General features: G+C 35.8%; 1 protein-coding gene across 2 annotated transcripts in view; it reads left to right on the top strand.

The window, feature by feature from the left end:
• MAGI3 (membrane associated guanylate kinase, WW and PDZ domain containing 3) overlaps positions 1 to 12542 on the top strand; it is a 100148-nt gene that overhangs the window by 46547 nt on the left and 41059 nt on the right. For both annotated transcript variants that reach the window (XM_008063294.1, XM_021715139.1), the window contains exons 7-10: positions 4480 to 4574; positions 7974 to 8162; positions 10351 to 10956; positions 12172 to 12203. In XM_008063294.1, the coding sequence (XP_008061485.1) occupies positions 4480 to 4574; positions 7974 to 8162; positions 10351 to 10956; positions 12172 to 12203 (922 nt within the window). The remainder of the gene's footprint in view (positions 1 to 4479; positions 4575 to 7973; positions 8163 to 10350; positions 10957 to 12171; positions 12204 to 12542) is intronic.

Genomic DNA, 12542 nt, shown 5'->3' with positions numbered 1-12542 from the left:
TGTTAACATCTAATTTTTCTTTCCCTTTTCTTTCTTTATCTAATTGCTACATTGTTACCACCGTTGGGATGACTTTCTTTTTTTCTTTTTTCTTTTTTTTTTTTGAGTTGGAGTCTCACTCTGTCGCCCAGACTGGAGTGCAGTGGCCACTCCCGACCACCACAGCCTCGACCTGCTGGGCTCCGGCGATCCTTCCGCCTCAGCCTTCCAAGTAACTGGAATTACAGGCATGCGCTACCACGCCCGGCTGATTTTTTGATTTATTGTAGAGATGAGGTCTCGCTGCCCAGGCGGGTCTCAAACCCGCGGGCTCAGGCAGTCCACTCACCTCAGCCTCCCAAAGGCGCGGGATTACAGGCTGAGCCACTGAGCCCGGCTGGGATGACTTTCTTTCTAGATGTTACAGATTGAATTTTGACTTCAGATGTCTAGCACTAGGCAAATAATTATATCAGAAACATTAGTATTTACTTGGAAACTAAGGGTCTGAACCTACTGCTGTCTAGATAGCAAAGGCAAAATGATATTATTACCTGGAGAAATAGTAAGCATGATAATCTTCTAATGTTATGGTTGCTTATTAATTTTTAATCACTTGTAGGCATAAATCAATGCCATTTCCTGGTAATTATTGCTAAAGTAAGTATTGCTGATTCTTGCAACTGTAGTCTTTTTTTCTAATGTGTAGGTCGTTACTTGAATCTCTGTGGTTCGAGAGGTTTTTGGAATGACTTCTTAAAATCTTAAAATCAAATGTGTACCCCAAGGAAGTGACTCATTTAGATTGACTCTTAGATATATAACTTCAGAGTTTCAATATTTTGGTTCCTTTGAAAGGTATGCTAATTCTATTTCCAGTGTATTTATATCCTACTGATACTGTGATATGAAAAGTATGCAGCAGCTCTTTTGTTATTTTTTTTCCTGAGGCATATTTAGTTAAACTAAAGAAAGATACAACCCTTTTTCAAGTCAAAGGAATATTTGGAGGCCAACTGCAGAGGTTTTGTGGGATTCTTCTCTTCTCCTCAAAGTTTAATCTGTTTAAATTGGGCTTCAACCAACTCTTATTTGCCATTGACACTGCCAAACATTTCTGAGATAATAATTCTCATTCTCTTTATTGTCCATTCCAAGTGAATTTGAATACATGATCAAAAGGTGAAAGTCATTTGCCTGCTATAAAATCTTGAACTGAGTGGTCTGGTTCCTGTGATGCAAGGATATGATATTAAAGCAACTTTAGGGCAAATCCCAAAGTCACCTGTTCCCAGTTGTCAGGAAGGAGCGAGAAATGGCCTGAATTAGAAGCAACAGCAGCAGCAGCAACATTATTTTGTACAATTTTTCTCAAAACGAGTTCATTTTACAGGAGGATTATGTATTAGATTAAGAAAGAGCAGACTGTGCTCAAGATGCACATTAGTACGGAGTCAGCTGAGCTATGGAGTGTGGCTTGATTCCCAGATTAGTTAGATTTTGAATCTCAACCATAGTAATCTTCAGTGAGTTTGCTGATGGAGATAAAAAGCTGTTACTTGAATGGCTACTCTTTGGCTCTCTTAGTTTGTCAAACCAGATGGCGCAATGATTGCTCTTGGCAGGAGACTTGTAGTAGTAACACCAACTGCAATAGCAGTTTTTCTTTGTATTTGTTTTAGAAGATGGGATTCTGAAATGGATTAATTTACTTTTGAAAATAAAATGGTTCCAAAAATTTAATGACATGACTTCTGTAATTATGCATATATATTTAGAAATGTTGTCTTGATTGAATTGCTTTAAATGTCTTTTTAAATTGGTATATCATAATTATACATATTTGGGGGTATACAGCGATGTTTTGCTGTATAAAGTATAGTGATCAGATCAGTATAATTTGCAGTAAATGTCTTGACACGCTTAGGTGACAAAATCAAAATATACATCTGCTTTTGTATCTCAAAACTCTTTATGAAAGAATAATTATTTTGTTTGTTGAGATACATTTTAAAATTCAGGTATTAGAAATAAAATTTTAATAATTATGCCAAATTATACAGTATATATTTAAACATTCTTGTTTGCTACCTTTGCTAATTTTCCTGATAATCTGTAATATTCTCCTCTCTTACTTTCCATAGCTAGTTATATAGAGAACAAAATCTGTTACATCTTAATAATAGGTAATAAGTAATGAAATGAAAAGGAGAGTATTTTTACTTTTTTGATTGTGTTTGTTTGGTTGGTTGTTCTTTTTGGAGTGGCATTTTAATCTAGATAGTCTAAGGTAACAGATGCATTTATTTCCTTTACTAAATCTTAATATCTTGTTGTCAAAGAATTTTCAGGAGAGGGTTTACTCATTTGTATACTTCTACTCTCTTCTCCCACACATTACAAAAGGTATAAATACAAATTACTACTTTTTATTTTATCTAATGCTTGGGTGACGAAGTGAGTCATTCTGATGACATTAAAGTGAGCCAAGGTACTGTCTAAACAGGCTCATTCTTTTCTGAATGCCAATTTTTGTTTTTGTTTTAAAGAATATGTTAAATTGCAATACCTAATAAATAAATGGTTTTAAATGTGGTATTTAAGATTGTCATTTTCACAGAGATTTAAACAGTTAACTCAGTGGACAAGGTGCTCCCTCATAGTTTGGAGCAAAAGCACCCTGATTGTTGGTGAAAGCAGGACCCAAGAATGTCCAGTAGAACTTGATGTATTTAGAGCTCTGAAACTAAATGGCCACATCTGTCATAAAGTTGATGTGCACTAGTAGCCTAAATGACATAGGGAAAGCTAACATTCCTTTCTCTAAAGGTTGTTTTTTATTTTTAAAAATTTTTTGTCCCTGCTTCCCCCTTCTCTACTGCCCCTATTAATCATCACACGTGGCAAAGTAAATGTCTGATTTGTGCGCTAGTATGTAGGTTTTGTAATATTCAGCCTACCTAAAGATAATCATACTCTGAAATTCTCATGATTTGATGTTTAATTGTTAGTGTTCATTATGTGCCTTCTTGTGAAAGTGGGTTTTACTGGAAAATGTGTATCATTTGGTGACATATAGGAGGGGCGACCCAGAAAAACCCAGAATTATCTTTTGGAGGGCAGACCCCTTGCAGTACAGGCTTCCCCTGTATTTAAGTGTTCTCGGAACCCATAGGCATCAGTGTACCAGCTAGCACTGCTGTGAGAGGCTGCGTTTGGCTTCTGTGAATTTTTTTTTTTGAGATTATTTCAACACATTTATCCATTTCATGATGGTTAATTTACACGAACAACCTGCCCACACCGTGCTGAGTGCTCTGCAGTTTTTGATCAGAAGTGGCATGACCTCCATGCCCCACCTTTCATAGTCACCCAATCTCGCCCCAAGTGACTTTTTTTCCCTGATGAAAAAAGTTCTCAAAGGGAAATGTTTGCTGATGTGAAAGAAGTGAAACAAAAAAACAGAAGCACTAAAAATCATCAAAATTGACGAACTCAAAAACTGTTTTGAGCAATGGAAAAAAGCACCTTGATGGGTGTATTGCATCAAATGGAGAGTATTTTGAAGGCGACTGAAGTTTAAACATGTAAGAATAAATACACAATTTTTAATAAATAAATTCCAGTTTTTTGGGAGTCCCCCTAATATGTATATGTATAGCTAGAATACAGTTCCCATTGCTTCTTCTTCATTAGACCTAGCCAAGGCCTTAAACATCTTTTTTTATAACAGCTGTTTTCTTAACCAGCTTCTACTTAACTGACTTGCCAGAATAACAATGCTTTATTCCCTTTGTAAAGCATGCTATTATTGCCCACAAAATGTACTCTCTGGCTAATCTCCAACCTCCATTCTCCCCACACTTTTTTGCTTTTTCTCAGAGTTGTATACTTTCCAAGAGTCAGTTATAAATGTTTAAATCATAAATGCTGGTTGAACTTAGGTTATAATTAGGTAATTGATGTCATTATGAGAAAATTTGTATGAAACAGTAATTTATAATACAATTTGATAAAAGCAAGTCACTTTCTTAGTTGCTGCTGAATTGATGTGGATGAGTTTGTGGAAAAGTAATAGTAATATTCTAGAAGGGTTCTGTATTCAGCTTTCTTTAAAAGTGTCTTTACAGCTTGCTTCATTTTAAAGAAACTTAAATTAAAACTCTTCTGTAATTAACTGCTTTTTTTAAAATTAAATGACCAATACTAACACTTCTGATTGCATTAGATAATAGGGCTTCTACTGTCATTTTGAAGACTGTTGTTGGCTGTCTTGGGTGCTATAAGCCTCAGCAACTGTGACTCCTAGGCATCGTCTGTGCGATTTTATTTAGTTGCCAAAAAGCCCTTCCACTGTCTTCTGTCAATTTCTCCATATTCTACAGTCTAGAGATATATATTTGTCCCTTAATCTGTGGTGATGAAAAGTTATGGTAGTTTATTTAAAAATATGTAACTCTTTATCTTAAACTGAAATGCTTGTTTTTCTACATTCTACAGTCACCTTAACCAGAAAACCCAGTTTGAAAATCCAGTGGAGGAAGCCAAAAGGAAAAAGCAGTTAGGACAGGCTGAAATTGGGTCTTCAAAATCAGGTAAAAGTTTTCTATCTTTTTTTCTAAGAATAATTTGTGAAATTTGTATCCTGAGTTAATAGAAATGAGTATGAACTTTTTATTGCTGGGGTTTTGATGTTCAACACAGAATGTCTAATTTTTGTCACTGTAAATATATGAATAATCTTTTTTTTTTTTTTTTTTTTGAGTTAGAATCTTACTCCATCACCCAAGCTGGAGTGCAGTGGCATGCTCACAGCCACCCCAGCATCAACTTGTTAGGCTCTGGCAATCCTTCTGCCTCAGCCTTCTAAGTAGCCAGAACTACAGATGCATGCTACCATGCCCCACTAATTTTTTTTTTTTACTTATTGTAGAGACGAGATCTCACCAAGTTGCCCAGGCTGGTCTTGAACCCATGGGCTCAGGCAATCCACTTGCCTCAGCCTTCCAAAGTGGGAATACAGGCTGAGCCACCAAGCCCAGCCATAAGAATAACCTTAATAAAATATCTAAACATTGTGAGAATACTGAGTTTTTTTTCATGATTATATTAAAAACATGAAATTGTTGGAAGAAGAAATTTGAGTAGCTTTTTTATGAGTTTGTGGTTTTGTTTTGAATATTGGAATATTTCCTTATATGTTTAAAACAAATCCAATATTAGGTCCCTAGTTCATTATGAGCTTTCCACAAGTTAATTAATTCCTTAAGTCTAGTTTCTATAACCATTCAGGATTTTTCATTAACCAATATTAATAAATATAAATAAATATATCAAATTATTTGCCTAGATCATTGAGTCTCAAGTAGGATGGTAGATATTAATAATATCAGGATCATTAGGGGAGCATTTAGAAAATACGTCCATCCCAAGACTTTGATGAGCTTTTTCACGTATAGGAAGTTCTTACATTCTGCTTCCCCGCCCTCCTCCCTTCTTTTCTTCCCCCTTTTGTTACTAATAACCAGGGGTCTATGTAACGTGGGTCATATTGTAACCCAGTAGACTGCAGTTGCCATGAGAGAAATAGTGGTTTCTGTTTTGAATGTTGGAGGCTCAAACAAATGGCATTTACCGTGGAAGTGCATTGCTGTCCAAAGTCTAGTTTTCTACTTCGAGAAGCCCAGTATAGCTGAATTTTGTTTGTTTTTTAGTATCAAGTGCTTTTCTATATAAGAGATCAGCAAATCTGGGAATAACAAGTGAAATAAGATAGACCCTACTTTCCATTCCAAACCTGCCTTTGTCAGTATTTCCAGAGCAGCCCTGCCTCTTGACGGAGCTGTTTACATTTTGCACAATCTATATGACCATACAGAGCAGCCCCAAGGAGTGTTCTTTTTCTTACCCGACAACAAGCTTTAACTCATACCTCTTAGAACACTCTACTGAGAAGGGCAGCAGCAGATACACACAAATAACTCTGGGCTTGATACTGGTGCTGAGTATGGGCTAAGTATGAAACAAGCCACGCTTGTTAATTTAAGTCATTAGGAAAATGCACAACAAAACCACAGTGAGATACCACTCCATGCCCACTAGCATGGCTACAACCAAAAGAACAGGCAGTACAAATGTTGACAAGGATGTGGAGAAGGTGAGCCCTCCTCTGTTTCCTACTTAGGCAATTTTTGGCAACTGATCAAAATGTTAAACATAATTACCATATGTTTATCGGAAATGCTGGAATTCCCCTCCAATTGTCGCTCACCCCTGACCAGCAGGAAGGAGGCAACAACAACGTGTTCTTCTCAAAGCGGTTTATTCAGCCTTTACGCCATGCCAGCTTCTTCTTGCTTCTTCTAGCTTCTTCTAGCTTCCTCTTCTTTCTTCCCCGTTGTCCCGTACTTATATCCCTTGGTCTCCACCCACAAGTCCCGTTCCAGCGTGTCAGCAGTTCATAGGCTCTGCAGCGCTGCACTTGCGCGGTGCGCAGTGAAGGAGGGCCCGGCGGTATATCATGCGCCTAATCATGGGACTTGGCAGAGGCCCCGGGCGCCATCTTGGCTCAGGCGCTCTCCACATCCAATGTATATATGAGATGAATGAAAACATATCCACACAAAAACTTGTATGTGAATGTTGAATGTTCACAGTAACTTTATCATAATAGTCAAAAAAGGAAATAACCCAAATGTTCATCAGCTAATGAGTGGATAAATAAAATGTGCTGTTTATCCTTACAGTGGAATATTATATTGGCAATAATATAACAAATATATTTGTATTTATTAAATGTATTTTATTGTTTTTCATATTTATATTAATAATAAAAAGGAGAGAAGAACTGACACATACTACAACACAGATAAGCCTCAAAAACACGCCAAGTGAAAGAAACCTTTGAAAGACTACGATTCCATTTATTTGAAATGCCCAGATTGGACAGATCTTCAGTTAGAAAGTAGATTTGTGGTTACCTAAGGCTAGTGTGTGGAATGTGGCTTGGGGAGAAATGAACAGTGACTACTAATGGGCATGGGGAGTTCCTCTGTTGGGGGAAGGAAGTGTTCTAAACTTAGATCGTGCCGATAGCTGCCTGGTATTGAATTATACACTTCAAGTGACTGAATTCTATGGTATGTGAGTTCTATTTTAATAAAGTTGTTTAAAAATAGATATAGCAGAAATTTTTAAACCATTTTTTAAAGTTAGCATACTGTTTTGTAAATTACAAATCTGTACAACTGGATTCTGAGTTTTCATAGCTGCCCTAAAATGGCAGCCATGATAGGGAAGAGGAGAGAAGAGTTTCTAGGGAAGGGGAGGGAAGGAGGTGTTTTTCGCAAATGTGAATCACAGGATCATCTAATCCCTAAAAATAGACTTTTCAAAGAAACTGTGTTTTTCTTCCAGAAGCACCCACTAAACATATGTGAAAGGGATAGAAACACAAAGCTATTTGCTGATAGTGTGGGGATTCATTCCTTCCAACAGATATACATTAAAAGCTATAGAAAGCCTGAGTTGTGAATTATAAGAATTCTCAACATAATCTTTTTCCCAAGTTTGTAATACTTGACTTTGTCTTCCTAGTATAGGGCTTTCTGCATAGAACTTAGGAGATGCTTATTCAAATAAAGGGTATGCTGAATGGGTGTCCAAAACTTTCAGGAATGTAGTTCTAAAAGTTGTATAATTTTGACAACTTTCTCTCTGGGTTGAGAGAAAGTAAGTACAAACAAGACAATGTGGAGGAGATACAGTAGATGCTTTTACTTTCCAAGTAACATAAACGAGTCCTATAAAAGAGCAATTATTCTTTAGATAAGTTTTCTTTTTTTTCACTCCAGAGTTTAAATTCTGTTTTACAACATTAGGTTCTCTCTAATTCTCCTTCCCTTATGGTTTCTTGTATTTAAGTTATATAGATTGTCTTGAAGTTTGACTGTTTTTTAGTTTTGTTCTCAAATTCACTTTTCTTTTTGGAACAGATGTGGAAAAATCACACTTTACACGAGATCCATCCCAACTTAAAGGTGTTCTTGTTCGAGCATCACTGAAAAAAAGCACAATGGGATTTGGTTTTACCATCATTGGTGGAGATAGGCCTGATGAGTTCCTACAGGTGAAAAATGTGCTGAAAGATGGTCCTGCAGCTCAGGATGGGAAAATTACGCCAGGTAACACATTTTTCAGAATTACTTGAAGAATAGTGGTACTATAACAAAATTGCAGTGTAGAGATTTCATATATAATAGAGAATTAAATTATGTAACTGAAGAGAGAAATTCCTGTATTGAAATAGCTTATCCTCTCAATTAAATGCATATTAGCTTTGTTGGAGGGCCATTTTTACCAATAAGCAGAAATAGAGAAAACGTTAAATTTATTAATATTTTGAAATTATATATTTTGAGATAGTCCTTTGGCTGTATAATGCTAAAGCCTTATTAACCGTCTCAGAAAACTATTTAATTGTTGGATTTTCTTTAATTATGCAGGATACTTTTGGAGCTATGTAACACTTACCTATAATCTTGTTTGAAAAATAGTCCTCTGTGATGTTTATAATGATATCAAACAAATTGTTATATCCTGCGGTTTTTCCCCCAAATTTATTTGCTTCCTTAATCTTACTTGTTGTTAGTAAAATTTAACTCCTATGTTACAAATTATGAACACAAGTATTACCATTTTCACAAAGTTGTGTAAACTTAAGTTGTTGTTTATATAGTTTTTCCAAAGTCTTTACTTGGTAATTGTGGGATATTTTAATATGGCTGGCAGGGTTTGTGGCTCAGGAGCTTGGAAGAAGTTCAAGACTAGTTATTGATTGTGGGGGAGGTTTAAAGACTTCTTTCCAGTATTTTAGTCTTATACTGAGTTGCTTCTTGAAGTGTTTGCTAGACCTCTCTAATACTCTGTTATTTCACATGCCATGTAAATGTGGACTCACTTTTGGCTGTTGAATTGTCAGAGTACTTTTTGATGACAGATGCCACATTTTTTCATTGGGGATATGAGATCTCTCATATTGCACTTTCCCATTAAGGTGATAGAAACTTAAAACAAGAAGACTTAAAATAATCAAAAGTTATATTTATAAAGAAAATTATTTTAATTCCACCTTATTACTTTATAAAATTAACATACTCGAGATTAAAATTAATAGTAAGATTTTTTTGTTTTTAGTTTTGAACTTTTCAACATTTTATCCATAAAACACATCTCTTAGCTATTGTATGTACTGTTGGAATTTCATAATATACTTTCAGATTTACCTAAAACTGCTATCAACTAATTTGCATAGTAATGCAATACTTTCAAGAAAATTCTTTCATTAGGGGAGGAAAAGTCAAAACTTTGTTTCTAATCAGTCTAATTTTGATATCTTCTTAGATTATGCAACGAATTTCCACAGACTTAACATTTGTTTTTAATACCATTCAGGTTAGTTTTTTTAAAGCCATCAGAACAAATTAAAGCTCCTTTATTTAGTAATCGCCTTTTAAATAATCGTATAAAATAAAAGCAAATGGATGAGACAGCAGAGGCCAAATTTTAAGTCAAGGCAGCATTAAAAAAATACTCAACCAATGAATGTCAAGTGGTAATGATTGTGCAAACAAAATAGTCATTCTAATGTAAAATTAGAAAGCAAACTCAACTTTTATAAGGATTAATCTAGCTTGTCAGTGTCTTAAATACTGTGTCCTTTGCTTGTATTGAGTTTTTTGTTGATTGTTTTACCTTTTGAGATCTGAGTTATAACAAATTTTAAATATTTACAAAAAGAAGGATGCTAAAAAGAAATACATTCATAAATTAACGTTATTCTAATCTTCAGCTCTACATGTCTCAAACTAGAAAGAATTTTTAAGTACATTGTAATCAGTAGCTTCTTAAACTCATGAAATAAGGTGGTATTTAAAGAAAGCCTTAACTTTAAATACTTTGTATACTTTGTACACTTAACCAATGAAGCTATTTGCTTCTCCTCTTTGTACTAAATAAATGTCTCCCACAATGTGCCTAGCTTTGTATGGCCTCTTAGGTATGACTCAAGAGGTATACTAACAATGATCACATGAATTTCTAGGGTTTTAAAAATTATTCTCTTGAGCTTGAAGTCAAAACTTTTTACTGCTAAGATAGTCAAGATTTTTGACATTTATATATACTTTTTAGAGAGTTACAAAAGGGGAAATGTCTGTGTTAGGAATCTATCTTCTCAGGAGTTAGTAAACAGTAAGAAGTTTCTAGAATTTATATTAAGTTGTTAAATTTAAGTTATTTTTGCCTCCCTACCTCAGCAAAAAATTAACCTTTGGTAATTTTAATATTTTTAACATGATTATATTTTACCAGGTGATGTCATTGTAGACATCAATGGCAACTGTGTCCTTGGTCACACCCATGGAGATGTTGTCCAGATGTTTCAATTGGTACCTGTCAATCAGTATGTAAACCTCACTTTATGTCGTGGCTATCCACTTCCTGATGACAGTGAAGATCCTGTTGTGGACATTGTTGCTGCTACCCCTGTCATCAATGGACAGTCATTAACCAAGGGAGAGACTTGCATGAATACTCAGGATTTTAAGCCAGGAGCAGTGGTTCTGAATCAGAATGGAAAATCGGGACACACCTTGACCAGTGATCGTCTCAATGGACCGTCAGATCCAAGCGAGCAGAGAGCATCCATGGCATCATCAGGCAGCTCGCAGCCTGAACTAGTGACTATCCCATTGATTAAGGGCCCTAAAGGTTTTGGGTTTGCAATTGCTGACAGCCCTACTGGACAGAAGGTGAAAATGATATTGGATAGCCAGTGGTGTCAAGGCCTTCAGAAAGGGGATATAATTAAAGAAATTTACCATCAAAATGTGCAGAATTTAACACATCTCCAAGTGGTAGAGGTGCTAAAGCAGTTTCCAGTAGGTGCAGATGTACCATTGCTTATCTTAAGAGGAGGTGAGTAAAGCACAAGGAAAAGGCATCAATGTCCAAGCATTTGCATCTGTTGACCATCCTCTCTTAGGGATTAGAATGTCTTTTTCCAGCAGACTTAACTGGTAATTAGCATGCATTTTCCTTAGGGTTCTGTCTGATTGTTTCCATAAGCAGTGTCTTTTTCAGCAACGTTTTTACTTATTAGTGGTTCCATTCATGTCCATTATGGATTCTTTCCTTCTCTATTCTTTTTAAAATCTGATTTATGGCTTTAGTGATTAAAAAGAGTCAGCATTATGCTACTTCAAATGAAATATATCCTCTTAATTTCATTTTCTCTGTTGATGATAATAATGGAAGTTGACTCTTTCAATCAGTGATGCTTCATCTGGACTTGGGTAATGCACCAAAGATGTTTTGAAAGGGCTATCTGTGGATAAGTGAAATGTTGGATGGTGTGTTAATCTGTTCTGCAAAGACAATCATGATAGCTTGTACTTGTAAAGCTTTTATCTTAAGCTGTAGTATCTGCCTATAAATGTTAATTAAACCCCACAGTGCTTATGTGAGAGAAATAGGATTTTTATTTTCCAAGGTCATCAGCTGATATGAACTACTCCCAAACACTATAAATCCAGTTCCAAGGATTAATCACAAAGTGGCATTTCAATAGGCTTTCTTAAATCCATACCTACGAATGACTAGTGTTTTAAAGAATAGAATCTAGCCTTTTACTCTTTTATCTCTCTGGCTTTTGGTTTTCATTTCTGAAGCAAGTGAGCACTTTAACTTCTTTGGGGATTTTTTTCTTATTCTCATTTCTTTAAACCATATTGGTTTCTTCTCTGGGTAATGGTAGAATGTGCTCAGAGTAAGGCAAAATTATCTTCATGAGTACTTGAGAGCTATCCAGAGCTTCAGCAAATATAACAGACACCAGATTTTGCTGTCACACTGGTTTGATGTCAGTTTCCTGCCTTGCCACATATGGGTTCCAAGGTATGGGAAGAGTCTAGTTTATCGCCTATAAAGTGATCATTACATATATGCCTTCAGATTGTCATAAAAATGAAATGAGATAATACATATATAAAGCCTGGCACATAGGAGGTGTTAGACATAGATGGAATTTACTAGCCTACTAAAAAGTGAAGCTAGTTTTATTATATAAACTAGCAGTATTTATTACCCGGGAATGCTTCCTCTGTTTTAAAAATGTGTCTCCTTTTTTTTAAGGTCCTCCTTCACCAACCAAAACTGCCAAAATGGTGAGTATACACTGGGCCTCAAATGCTTCTTCCCAACACTGAGAGATGCTTCATTCTTCTCTGTAGAAGCAGCTCACAGTGGTGGTGATTATCGACTGGGAGAAGTCAGGAGGCATACTGCCCTGGGCTTGTGGCAGAAACTCTAGGGCAGCATTAGAAAAAACCTCTAGTGAGGGGTTGTGCTCTCCGGGTGCAGTATTGCTATTGGAGGAATATTAGAGACCCATTGTACCAATAATCTTGTTCTCTGCATAGAAAAGCATAGACACACTGAAGAACTTTCTTAAGGGTTCTTCTACTTTCTTTGTGTTAACTCTTACATCTCCTGGCTAATATCTG

This window comes from Carlito syrichta, unplaced genomic scaffold (genome assembly GCF_000164805.1).
Source record: "Carlito syrichta isolate Samal-C Ts95f unplaced genomic scaffold, Tarsius_syrichta-2.0.1 Scaffold306713, whole genome shotgun sequence".
Classification (NCBI taxonomy): domain Eukaryota; kingdom Metazoa; phylum Chordata; class Mammalia; order Primates; family Tarsiidae; genus Carlito; species Carlito syrichta.
This window is presented reverse-complemented; position numbering and strand designations above follow the sequence as displayed.